Here is a 13197-nt window from a genome sequence, read left to right as displayed (position 1 = left end):
ATTAAACGTGTTGAAAACTGTCTCCACTGATAAAGAACACCAAGGCTAACTTGGGAATAAGGCCCTATGTCTAAAATCCTGAACTACCCCTTTAAGGGGTTCTGCAGAAAATTCATGGTGCTACTCAGTGCATACTGTAATGCCAGCCTCCATGGTTTATCTACAGGAAAAGTGATTTACTTGGGTGTAATGTTTCAAACAAACATATGAGTAACTCATCAATTCAATGTTTAGGGTTAGGGTTAGTCACAAATATGATAAATACAATGATCGTACAATATTTATATTTATATATATATATATATATATATATATATATATATATATATATATATATATATATATATATATATATATATATATATATATATATATATATATATATATATACACATTTACCTTTGTAATAGCTTACCTATAAGCTTACCTATATATTTTTTTAAAGTTATATCTTGACCTTGCCCATTGGGGCTCCGAGCTGCAACAATATGCCTACACTCCAGGGGAGTTTCTGTGTTTGGCATTTCCGACAGCACTCAAAGGCAGCATCATTGTGTCCTCCAGACGACGGAGGAAGTGAACGTATCAGCTAGCATTTAGCACTGACCGACAGCTAACTTACACAATTTAAAAACGTGGTGAATAAGGTAATGTGTATTATTTTCAGTTTGACAGTCTTTCCGTCCATTTCTGAGTGGTTTATTGTGGTCGGGGTCGGTGTCTGTATGACAAACAAAGGGTTAGTTTGTCGTTGAATCCCAACACCTGCCGTTGCAAGTACGTTGTGTTGGCAGATGCTAGGATGCTAGGCACGCACTGCTAACAACTGTAAGCTAGCTGACGTTACTTTACGCGAACTGTTTACGGCTGGTAGCTGTGATATGTTTTTAAATGGCATTATAAGCTCGTAGAGGAGTTAAAGCCGAAGACAGTGGGATGATACAGAGCTTACTGTCTCTTATAACGGTCAACCATCATAAGTAACGTAGGGTAACATGTCCAGGCAAGTCTCCTTATGTATTGTGACTAAAGTAATTGACTGTATGATGTAAGATGAGTGGACTACTCTGCAACAAGTCAGCTGCTGAAGAGTTGGCTTTATTGTCTTCAAAATCAACTCAAGATAATTATCTATTTCTTTGATTTTGTTGAGTGAATGTTTCTAAATTGTGAGTGTTGTTGCCTCATTAAAGTTACCTCAAAGGTACCTGAAAGTAATGAAAGTTGACTCAAGCTTGAATGGCAGCAATCAATCACAATGTATGCTTTTTTTTTTTTTGCCTATTTTCACAGACCGCTTTACGGACTGCCATATGGATGCTCCTGGGCAATCGAAGAGGCCTAACCAGCAGAATCGAGAGGCGAAGCGCGGCCAGAATCAGTCCAGTGCCCCTCCTCCTAAGAAAGACGCCTACGCCCGGCTCCTCAACCAGCACTCCAGCAGCAAGTTCAGTCTCTACCTGGAGCAGTATGCCAAGGATACGCCGTTTCAGAGGGAAGGCAATGGGCCCAGCACGCTGATGCTCAAAACCCAGAGCGACCGGCTGAACATACCCCAGCGAAAGAGGGACACAGTGCCCAACGATTTCTCCGATTCCAGTGACTTCTCCCCTTCTTCCATGAAAAGCAAGGGAGAGGAGAGTTCTCTGTCTCTGTACATGGAGAAACTGAACACCCGCGGTGGTGCCCAGCAGGACTGTGAGAGGAGGCAGGGTGTGTCAGACAGGCAGCAGCAGAGGGGTCAGAGGAGGGATACCGCCACCAGCCAAGATGGAGACATCGAGTCCGGTGAGGAACTTGGTTCTCTGAAACCCACCGACTCAAATAAACACCAGAAGCAGCAGCAGCAGCAGCATCAGAAGAAAGGCAAGGACTATAAAGAGGGTGACTCCTTTGCTGGACGCCCTCAGTCCCCAAATAAAGTCACAAGTGGCCAGGAGCAAGAAAAGATGACAAAGTCCAAGAAAAAAAACTCACCGAAGCACCTGGAAAATGACAAAAGCAGCAGAGAGGGGACATCAAAATTTGGTGTTGACGCTCAGGTATCCAGGCCCAAGTCCCCTAAAGACAAAAAACTGCAGCAGCCTAAAGGTAAATTGAAGGCCTGTTTTTTAGATCAGTTGTACACACACACACACACACACACACACACACACTTTGCTTAATGGCAATGTAGTATTGTTCATTTGGTGATTTAAATGAGTTAAATCTATTTCAGCTTCCAATGCCAACTCGCCCGCTGACAAGAGTAGGAACAAAGGAGGCAGAGGAGGAAAGAAACAAGTGTTTGAAATCTACATGACAACGGAGGAGGTTTCCCACGGCCTTAAGAGGGGAGAGCTCCTTCAGGTACAAACAAACCCAGTGTTAATGTTCCTGCAACTGTCATACAATCTATATTAAGAATGGATCAAGGGCCACCTAAACACCTTGTATTATAACGTTTAGAATTATTGCGCAGAATACTGCTGAGTTTAAGGTCTACATTCTTTCTCTGCAGGGACAATTGAGGATCAACCCAAAGAAATACCATGAAGCTTTCATCCCATCTCCTGTAAGTCAACCCAGTGAGAATGTGACACATAATGTTTCGCTGCCTCATCAACATGTCCAATGGGTCCTTTTTTTAAAAGCACATTTAATAGCTAACCTGTTTCATGCCTACAGTGTGCTTTGTAATAAATGTCATTGTGTCGTTTCCAGTGTTGGGAACGTTACTTTAAAAAAGTAATTAGTTATAGTTACTCACTACTTGTTCCAAAAAGTAACTGAGTTAGTAACTGAATTACTTTATAATAGAAGTAACTAGTTACCAGGGAAATTAACTATTTGCATTAATCTACTGTAAAAAAAAAAAAAAAAAAAAAAAAAAAAGTTGCTATATGTCAACAAATTTGGATTTTTCTGAGCAGTTTTCACAAGTCAGTTGAAATGAGTAGAACAGACAGGTAGGCCTACTTGTAGGCTACATAACCTTCAATGTTTATTGCACATCAACAGACAGCAAGAGGTTTATCCTGCACTTCAAGTATTTTGTTCTCAACAAAAGTAGTAGCTAGAGGAAACTGCTGAATGTACTGTGCTGATCTGCTATCACTGGATTCTCTTCAGGGGTGTCGGCTAAAACACCACTTAAGGCCAGGACACACCAGCCCGATAATCGCCGTCGTCAAAAAAAATGGAGTCGGCCGTTTCAGGAAGCTCCAGCTTCCCGTCGCTGCTAAAGAACACACCGAGACGACTGTTTATTTTCCGTACGCTCGCGGGACGTAATGTCTCCACAACAGCAGGCGGCGCTAATCTGTATTGTGGCCCGAAAAAATACGAAAGCCGGAAATGATTGGACATCTCTCTAGAGCATAAACATAGATAGAAATACGTATTTATATTTATGGACCATAAGAGCACAATTTTTAGCAGAGAGTGTCGAGCATGGTGTCGAGCAGTCAACAAGGGTTGATGCATGTGAGTACTCTCAAAACGAAACGAACAAACACATTAAAACGATGGCTAGCTGTTGTTAGCTGTTTGTGCTACCCGCCTCACTTCCGGGCTTCACTGATTCGCTAGCCCTCCACCAATCAAATTGCTCCAAATGAAAGACGGTCGGCCGCCGATTGAACATGTTCAATCGGCGGCCGACAGGCTCAAAACAAGCCCGACGACCTCTACGTCGGCCGACGTCACGGCACACACCAAACAGATTCGTCTTTTTTTTTGACGACGGCGATTATCGGGCTGGTGTGTCCTGGCCTTTAGACCAAAAACGTCAGACTATGAAGCATGAGACGATGAGAGGAGGAGTAAGGATTTATCCTATGTTTATTTCCTTCTTTAACATGCACAGCAGCATAGGCCTACAGATCCCAGGAAAAGAACAATAGCAATATTCGGCTCGTGATGACACGCTAAACAGCTGTTGCAACCGGCGAATCGCGGCCGTTTAATAACGTGGATAAATTATAATTTATAGAGATCGGGAAAATCCATGCACTTACTCACAAGGGCGATGCAAACAAATTCAGGGAGAGCACGTTTCAACCGTGGATTGATAGGTGGTTACTGCGGCAACGTGCACGCTCACACAACAGAGAGAGAAAGAAAAAGAAACTTCACTACAACAGGCGCTCTGGCTGACTGACGTGACGGCGCTAACTGACAGTTATAATGTCATCCACACTGAATAAAACACAACTTAAAACACACCGGTCTCCTCACTAGCAGTTTGTGTAGTATGGAGCCAGGGGTGCGTTCGGATTACACAGTTTATTCAATCAATTCATAGTAACGCACCGCATTTAACGTTCAGTAACGATAACGGCGTTGTAACAACGGAAAAAGTAATAAGTTAGATTACCCCGTTACTGAAAAAAGTAACACTGGTCGTTTCTCTGTATTGCTACTACATGAACAGTCTCCTTGGAAGGGTTACACCAGAAGTTGAAGAAAGGCAGGAGATAAGCTATCTCTTTTTGTGTTCGCAGGATGACACACGGGATATATTTCTGGATGGGATCGTATCTCGCAACAGAGCGCTGAATGGAGACGTTGTGGTGGTGCAACTCCTCCCACGGGAGCAGTGGAAGGTAGACTACACTTACCTGTCTATGTCAAATCTAGTTTTAGTTTGTAAGGACACACACAAGTAGTGAGTGTATTAGATGCTATAGAATATATGTGTGTTTTGTCTAGGTTGTGAGATCAGATACTGACGGTGATGGTGCCAGCGAATCAGAAAGCCAGAGAGAAAAAATGGTGCAGAAGAAGAAAGAGCGCACGCCCAGGCCTGATGACCAGAGTAGCGACCAAGACGACCTCATCAGACCAGTTCACAATACTGTCACAGGTACTGCCATGGAGTTGAGATTGTGGAAGCTATTGTAAATCCCTAGCACTGTGGTACTGTGTCATAATAATGCAGCTGGTATTTAGTAAAGCTCAATAAACTCTGTTTTTAATGTTTATTTATTGGTCTGAAGACTGTGTCGATGCACAGAACCAAAAATGAATAAAGCAATAGTTCAGCTAATACATTTTGATTTGTCCTTTCATCCGATGGAAATAGGGGAACCAATGGAAGGCCCCTCAACCCCACGATCCAATGGGGAAACACTCCAAAAGACGGCTAAAGTGAGCTTCTCGTCTATCCGTGTGTAAAGTGACAAATTGGCCTCATTTCAGATTTTGTTTTTCAAAGTTGCCACAACAACCTTCCAATTTATTTTTTATTATTTTATTTTTATTTTTATTTCTTACAGAATAAAGGCAATACATTTCTTGTCACTGAAAAAAAACTACCAATAATATCCTAAGGTTGAAAAAGTTCTGCCACATATGCTCAATATACAGTATATAAAAAAAATTATGCTTGGGCCTTACATTTTAAATTCATGGCTATACTTCCCTTGTCATTTGTCTTGGCAGGTGGTGTACATTGTGGAGAAGAAGCACTCTAGAGCTGTGACAGGCTTTCTGAAGTTCCTCCCAGATAAGCCTTTTGCCATGTTCTCCCCTGTGGACCACCGGGTGCCACGCATCAACATTCCCCTCGCCGACTGTCCAGAAGACTTCAGCTACCGCTCGGGCGACTACAGCAACATCTTGTTCATCAGCAGGATCACCAACTGGGCAGAAGACAGCAACTTTGCAGAAGGGTGAGTGTTCTATTAAAGAAACATGAAGCAGGAGACCGTTCCTAACGTGTTAGCTCTTAACCAGAATCCTCCCTGATGTTTTCCTCCAGTCGACTTGCTAAGACACTGGGTCAAGCTGGAGAGATCGAGCCGGAGACGGAGGGCATCCTGACAGAGTATGACATCGATTGTACTGAGTTCTCAGCTGAGGTGTTGGACTGTCTGCCTAAGAACCTGCCCTGGACCATCCCACCTGAGGAGATGAAGAAGAGGAAAGACCTGAGGTGATGCCCGTACATACTTATGTAGATGCATGCTTTTTTCAGTTTTTTATAGATATGTTTCTAGCCTGGTAACTTGCATAAGGCTTTAAAAACATTTAAGTTGACCTTTAACTGCCTTGTCCAAGAGGATTTTTGCTAGAATTTAAGTTATTTTAATTAATATTTAATTCAAGAAAAAAAACACTATTTTCTGCCACAGGCAATTTTTTTAAATATAAAAAATATATTATGAATAATCAATAATTGATTGTTAATTTTTTTCTGATGATCCACCAAGGAAATATATTCAAATGCCCATCCCTTACTACGCATACATAGACCCAGGCTGCCCAGGGGGATTTATTTTGCTCATCATCTAATGACAGCAAGCAAGTGTACTGTATTGAGTCTTGATTAAAACAACATATGCATATGATTCACAAAGCACTGTTTTATCATGTTCAGGAAGGAGTGTATCTTTACTATCGACCCCGCTACCGCCAGAGACCTGGACGATGCTCTGTCCTGTAAACAACTCCCTGACGGTAAACAAACTAACTTAACTGTGGAGCTCAGTGATAAAGATGATCATGAATACTGATTAATACATTTAATATTTAGTTTTTTTTCCGTGGAATGGGAGAATTTGCCAAACACTGTCTTTCTAACACAGGTAACTTTGAGATGGGCGTGCACATTGCTGATGTGAGTTACTTTGTGAAAGAGGACAACGCCCTGGACTTTATCGCCAGCCAAAGAGCAACTAGTGTGTACATGGTTCAAAAGGTGAGGTGCTCCTCCTTGACAATAATTAGCTACTTCCCATGGTATCATCATACTTGAAATGATTAGCTGATTTAACCAAGTTTTGTTGCATTATGTGGATTTTGGGATATTTCTACTGTAATTTGTCACTGCATAATTTCTTTTTCAGTTTTCCTTTTAATAAGCATACCTCTGATTATTTATTTTTTTAATATATTTTAAATTTTCCATGTCTCTTGCCAGGTGATCCCCATGTTGCCGAGGCTGCTGTGCGAGGAGCTGTGCAGTCTGAACCCTCTCGTCGACAGACTCACTTTCTCCGTCATTTGGAAAATCACACCGGAGGGGAAGGTAAGGCCATTCTAAACTCAATGGACCCGTTACAGCTGCACACCAATACATACAAGCATAAGGTAAAGAGGTCTCTAGATGCTCACAGTAGTGATGGCATCTGCTGAGCTTCTTTAAAAAAAAAATATTGCCTACCTTTCTCCCCCAGATCCTGAGTGAGTGGTTTGGCCGCTCAGTCATCCGCTCCTGTGTGAAGTTGAGTTACGACCACGCTCAGAGCATGATCGACGCGCCTGACAAGATGTTCTCTGCTGAGGAGCTGCCACCTGTGGACCCTGAACATCCCATAGATGAGATCCACCAGGCCGTGCTCAACCTGCACTCCATCGCCAAGAGCCTCCGCGCCCAACGCTTCTCAGGAGGAGCCCTCAGACTGGACCAGGTTAGCCCCTCGCTGTGTTGTCTTCGGTTTTTATATCATCTGTCCTTTGTCTTTTCTAAACAATAGAGCATGAGAGAAATGTCTGAGAGTATGATGCCCCAGCTAATTTATGCAATTATATCATTTGTAAATATTAAGTTTGAAACAAATGACAGCGCTATGCTTAAAATACAGCAAAACACTTCCAAATTTTGTTTGAGCCGCTACAATATAGAGTAAAAGGAGTAAATAAACATAAAATGTGACTTTTATTTTAAGAATGGATGGTAATAACATTCATTAAATGTTCAATTAATTGTGGTCTGTGTATGTTATTACACAAGACCCAAGACCGAGATGCAATCAAGACCCAGATTATTCAGTTTGTATTCAGCTTTCTGACATTATTTTCTGTTCATGGCTTGTGTTTTTTTTTATTTCAGTTGAAACTGTCTTTCACCCTGGACAAAGAGACCATGATGCCTCAAGGCTGCTATATTTACCACTACAGAGACAGTAACAAGTGAGTCACAAATGCTCCTTCTGTGTTTGTTTCCCTTCTGATTTTTCTTCAAAATGTGCATTTATTTGACCTGACGAATACGTAGCGTTTGTTGAAATATGCTTTTGATTCTACCTGGAGAGCTTGATTATCAGTCCCCTTTTATTTCCTGTTTCTCATTTCCCGCCCATAGCCATTTTAATTGATCAATAACTGTTTCCTCTAGGTTGGTGGAGGAGTTCATGTTACTGGCCAACATTGCCACGGCTCACCACATCCACCGCAAATTCCCCGAGTTGGCGCTGCTCAGACGCCACCCTCCTCCTAAGGCCAAGATGGTGGACGAGCTGCAGGAGCTATGTGACCAGCTGGGCATCAACATAGATCTGTCCTCTGCTGGAGCGCTGCACGTCAGTACAGCATGGTTTCTTTAAAGATATGCCTTGTCCTGAATCAGCATAGTTACAGCACAAGGTTTAAAGGTGGAGTCAGCAATTCTGGAACATGTTAAAATCAGTGACAATCTCCTCACGATCCTCTACCTGTACGTATTGGGTGTGCGCTGGGAAAATAAATTAAACGTTTTTACACAGCTTAGGCTCTGTAAACTAGCATGTTGCTAGCTTTGTTTACTTACCCGTTTACAGAGCGTAGGCTGTGTCTTAACACCGGATTTAAGCTTCAGCGCACGCACAGTACGGACCGGTATTGGATTTTGAGGAAACATTCACTGATTTTGACAAAGTGATTTTGTCAACAAGGGTTCTCCAGAATTGCTTTCTCCACCTTTTTTAAATGTTCCAGAAAGAGATGTCCCAGAGAAATCCAACTCAAAATTACACAACTGCTAGTCTTACATTTTTTTTAATTAAATGTCCAAATGACATTTGGAAATTGTGAAAATGTGGCAATGTGGCTAAGATGAGAAGTATTTAAGATTTAATTTGAACATGACTGCTTTCAAATATTATACTGTGTGGTGTATGGGCAATTACCTCTCTCAGGAAAATTGCTCCTGCTCAATAACTGATGGACAAAGCTGTTGAAGCATTTGACTTACTCAAAATAATGTATTGGAATAACTCTGTATAAATGCCTGAAACCTCTTTTGCTTTCCCAACATGCAGAAAAGTCTCAATATGCATCTTGGTGATGACGAGTACACCACTGCCCGAAAAGAAGTCCTCACCCACATGTGCTCCAGACCCATGCAGGTCAGCGCTGCTCAACAACCTCTGTACTTTAATCAAGCTTGCATTGACATCTTAACGTGTTACAGAATAATTTTGTGAGATTGGAATGGGATAAATACTAGTTAAACATTTCCAATATTGTTTCTATATTTAATCTTTCATTGCTCCTTCCCAGATGGCCTTGTACTTCTGCACAGGCGTTCTTAAGGAGGAGCAGTATTTTAAACACTACGCCCTCAACGTCCCTCTCTACACTCACTTCACGTCCCCTATCAGACGTTACGCTGACATCATCGTCCACCGGCTGTTGGCCTCCTCACTCAGTGCGTACCTTCTCTGTTAAAGTCTCTCTTGGACACAACAAAACTAACACACTCACATTTTCACACATTTTGGATCGTCCTGTTTCTCTCAGACAGTGCTGTGATTGTGTTACAGGGCACGGGTTACTGATAATGCAGAAAAGAACAAAGCAGCCTCAGATCTCACATTGAGTTGTTGCATTGTATTTTGGCTATATATTTTTGTATTTTTGCTTGTGCTGTTCCCGTTGCTATAGTGTCTGCGCTTGCAACTTGTGTGTCCGTCACTTTATCGTTTGTGTGAGTCTGTGTGAGTTCCCCTTTTGTACTCATCAAGTGTGCCAATGTCGGCTTGCAGATTGTGGGCCTAGTTTGGAGCTGTCAACCAAAGAAGTCGAGAAACAGGCATCGCACTGCAATGACAAGAAGACCCTGTCCAAGAGAGTCCAGGAGCTCAGCTCGGAGCTCTTCTTTGGAGTGTTTGTCAGGGTGGGTAGCCAAAATACAACTTGTCAACATGTTCTTGAGTTATGTTTTTTGTTGCTTTTAAAGCTGTTGGTTTGGTTTGTTTAAAACAGTTTCTTAATGTCAGGTCAAAACCTTCTTGTCAATAAAATAAAATAAAAAATTCTGTCCGTGCTCCACAGGAGTGTGGTCCTCTGGACTCTGAGGCCATGGTGATGGGAGTGCTGGATCAGTCCTTTGATGTGCTGGTTCTCCAATACGGAGTGCAGAAACGCATCTACTGCAAGGTCAGCTCCAACACACTCAATTAACAGTGAACTGTTTCAGTCATAATATATAATTTGTGCAAACATTTGCAGTACTGCTATTCTATTAAGTGTTTTTTTTACATATTGCCTTCCTTGTTTTAAAAAATCTCTTTAGTCTTCATTTTGAGCAGTTGACACGATTGAGAGATATTCTTTCGGCTGTTTAGATTTCTTTTCAATTCAGCTCTGCCAATAATCTTTAACAAGCACACTATCATTAACCTCCAAAAAAACTTATCCAGGAAAGTGAAATCAGAGGGACCAAAGAGTCAGTGTGTGTGACAGTAAAAAAATAAATAAAATCGACATCAAGTCATCTGAAGCAGTTTTAAACAACATTGTTTTCCTCCTTCAGTCTATTGCGGACCTGGACTCTTTCCACCATCGTAAGGTGGGGAAGAAATCTGAGTTGACTCTGGTCTGGACACGAGAGAACGCAGAGAAACCTCCAGTAGAGCAGGTGAGAACCACAGACACTGAAAATGCTTCTGTTAAGGCATGGCCTACTAATAGAAACACACTACTGTTTATTTTAAAAAGAACAGGAGAAACTAATTTCATATTTATATGACACAACTGTTATAGTTCTTCCCTGGAATGGAAAGGCCAAGAAGCTACTAATATGTTCTATTATGGCTCTTATGTCCTTATTCTCAAAAAAACTTAAAACATAGAGATTCAGATTCTGGCAAATAATTATTTAATACTATAATATGTTAATCATTTCTTGTTTGCCCCCTACAGGTCATTTCAATCTTCACGTTAGTGGAGGTGCAGCTGAAAGCAGACGGTGCTCCCATGAAATACAGTGCAGTGCTCAAGAGGCCTGAGGGGAACTGATAACGTAAACACTTACATGTGCTGTCGGGCACGCAAAGACTCGTACGGACATTTGGATTTGCACATTTTCTTTTGATAATTGGTAGAAATGAACTGTAGTGTAGTAGCAGGGAAGTCATTGATTAGGCCAGAGTCACAATTCAATTTAAAATCCCACCAACACTAACCTGGTGGCCCGTTCCAGTGTTTTTTTTTTTTTTTTTTTCTTAAATGTTAAGTGTCTTACTGCAAATATCCCACACATACATGAGTCCTGATCATTTTCCAAGGTTTATCATTGTTTCATTCTTTTGAATTTGCAGTAGAAGAGACTTTGCTTTCACCTTTTTTATTTCATTTCCATTAATTTGCAGATGCACCTTCCCCAGGTAGAAGACCTGAATTCTCCTTGAATTGTGACCCAGGTCTAACTGTGAAATACCTTTTTTAAGTTAGAGTTGTATTTTGCTATTGATTTTATTGACCTGATGAGGACCGTTTTGATGTGATCTAAGTGTTGTACACAGTCTAAAGTGTGAAAGCTGAATTGTGACTATTCAGTTTAATATTAATATATGGGAACCTGATTCTAGATTGGGGAGTGACCCATATTTATGTTTGCAAAGCAGATAGAGCATACCACACTACTGAAGTTAACTTATTTGTCTCTCTTTGACTGGCTGTGGTGGCTCTAACATAACCTGCTACATGGATCAAATGGTAAAATAATCTAGCAGCAAGAGCATCAGTAGATCAGATGCACAGAACATTTATATTAACATTTGCTTTAAAAAAAAACAATAGCTACCACATGCCATCCATCTCTTTTTTAAATTGCTGTGTACATTTATAGTTTTTATACAGGAAGACTTTTCAGGTGGTTCTCGGGAGTGAATGGAGGAGCTGAAGGGCCCCTTCAGATCCTTCATGTCACAGCCTTAAAGTATAGCTCATAGGACATTTCAATTCTGGTCTCATGGATCTGACATATTGTTCTAGTGGAAATAGAGGTACATTTCTATCTGTATTTAGTGTGCCAGTCTGGCCAAAGCTTCATAATTTACTGGCGTATTGTTTTTAATACAAAACATAGGAATGACTTTTTATGTGAATTGCTGCTTAAACTGGTGGCCTTGAGATGTAAACATATTTTATGTTGGCTCGTGCTCTTAGGGGTGCTTCCAGCCGCTTGATTTGTGCAGCACAAATCCTTTAGGGACCTCCATTGATATCAACTGTGAATTCAGCCTTTAATTTATTCAAGTAAAGAAGAAGGAATTAAATTTCAGTGTAGCTGCACATTTGAAACTGGTTGTGGGTCTCTTTTTGCTTAAACTGAGTCGGTGTGCCTCTGGTTCTCACTCGCTCTGATTTAGGTTGAACATTGCCATGTAGTGTCATACAAATAAGCTACTCTGTCAGCACAAACTTTTGCTTTGGGATTTGAACTCTTTGATTTACGGATTGTTTTTACGCTTGTGTCAGATTTTTTTGTAAGACCATTTGTTAATGTTTTTTAAGTTATTTTGTTTTACATGAATTGACAGTTTGTGACAAGAGCTTTCAATGTATTTTAAACCAGCAAGTGAAGTGCTTTTGCTAAAGAAAGAAAAACAATATGTGTGTTGGGTTATAATTTGGCACATTTTGAAAATCTGAGATGCTAAGTAAATCGAAAAGAAAATACAAATACTGTTTCTGTTTGTCCTTTTGCAAAGTTATGTGGTGACATGTAACTTTGATTCTGGTCCACCTCTAAAGTGCATTGTACTGCTTAACTACTATACTGAGCAAAATATAGTTGTCGACTGTCTCTAGGTAAATAAATGCAAACATGAAATCCATTGGTGGAAAAAGGTGTTTTTTTTTCTGAATACTAGTTTAAAACGGTACAGTTTGGTGTTGATGTAGTACAGTTAATGAACCAACCTACATACATTACTGGTAGCCCACTGTATAATCCACAGCCTGCTTGAAACAATAATGAAATGTCAAGCTTGTTTTCCTCAAATCTAACTATTGTTTTTCCACTGTTTTTTTTTACAGGAAATATTTTATGATTACATACCATTTCAGAGTGCTACATTATCAAAAGATGTTCTTCTACTAGAGCTGCTATAATCAATAAATATTAACAGTGGTTCACATGAATACTTGTGAATGAAAAAAGGAAATTGTAGCAACGAACAGTGCATTAACACTCAACCGATTTGTTACCTAGCTGTTTAGCATCTT

The 13197-nt window shown here is 40.7% G+C and overlaps 1 protein-coding gene across 1 annotated transcript; it reads left to right on the top strand.

Moving 5' to 3' along the window:
• The first annotated feature begins 565 nt into the window (after nt 1-565).
• On the top strand, nt 566-12806 carry dis3l2 (DIS3 like 3'-5' exoribonuclease 2). Its single transcript, XM_080033463.1, has 21 exons — nt 566-647; nt 1294-2091; nt 2219-2349; nt 2501-2554; nt 4485-4586; nt 4693-4846; nt 5066-5130; nt 5425-5654; nt 5744-5917; nt 6362-6441; nt 6570-6682; nt 6905-7012; nt 7161-7394; nt 7817-7896; nt 8102-8285; nt 9003-9089; nt 9244-9391; nt 9729-9859; nt 10018-10122; nt 10499-10603; nt 10888-12806. The coding sequence occupies exons 2-21, from the start codon at nt 1314-1316 to the stop codon at nt 10981-10983; spliced, it is 3159 nt and encodes a 1052-aa protein (XP_079889589.1). The 5' UTR covers nt 566-647; nt 1294-1313; the 3' UTR covers nt 10984-12806.
• Nucleotides 12807-13197: the final 391 nt, after the last annotated feature.

The sequence above is a fragment of the Ammodytes marinus genome, assembly GCF_949987685.1.
Source record: "Ammodytes marinus genome assembly, chromosome: 9".
NCBI lineage: Eukaryota > Metazoa > Chordata > Actinopteri > Uranoscopiformes > Ammodytidae > Ammodytes > Ammodytes marinus.
The sequence above is the reverse complement of the archived record's forward strand: the minus strand, read 5'-3'. Positions and strand labels throughout refer to the sequence as shown.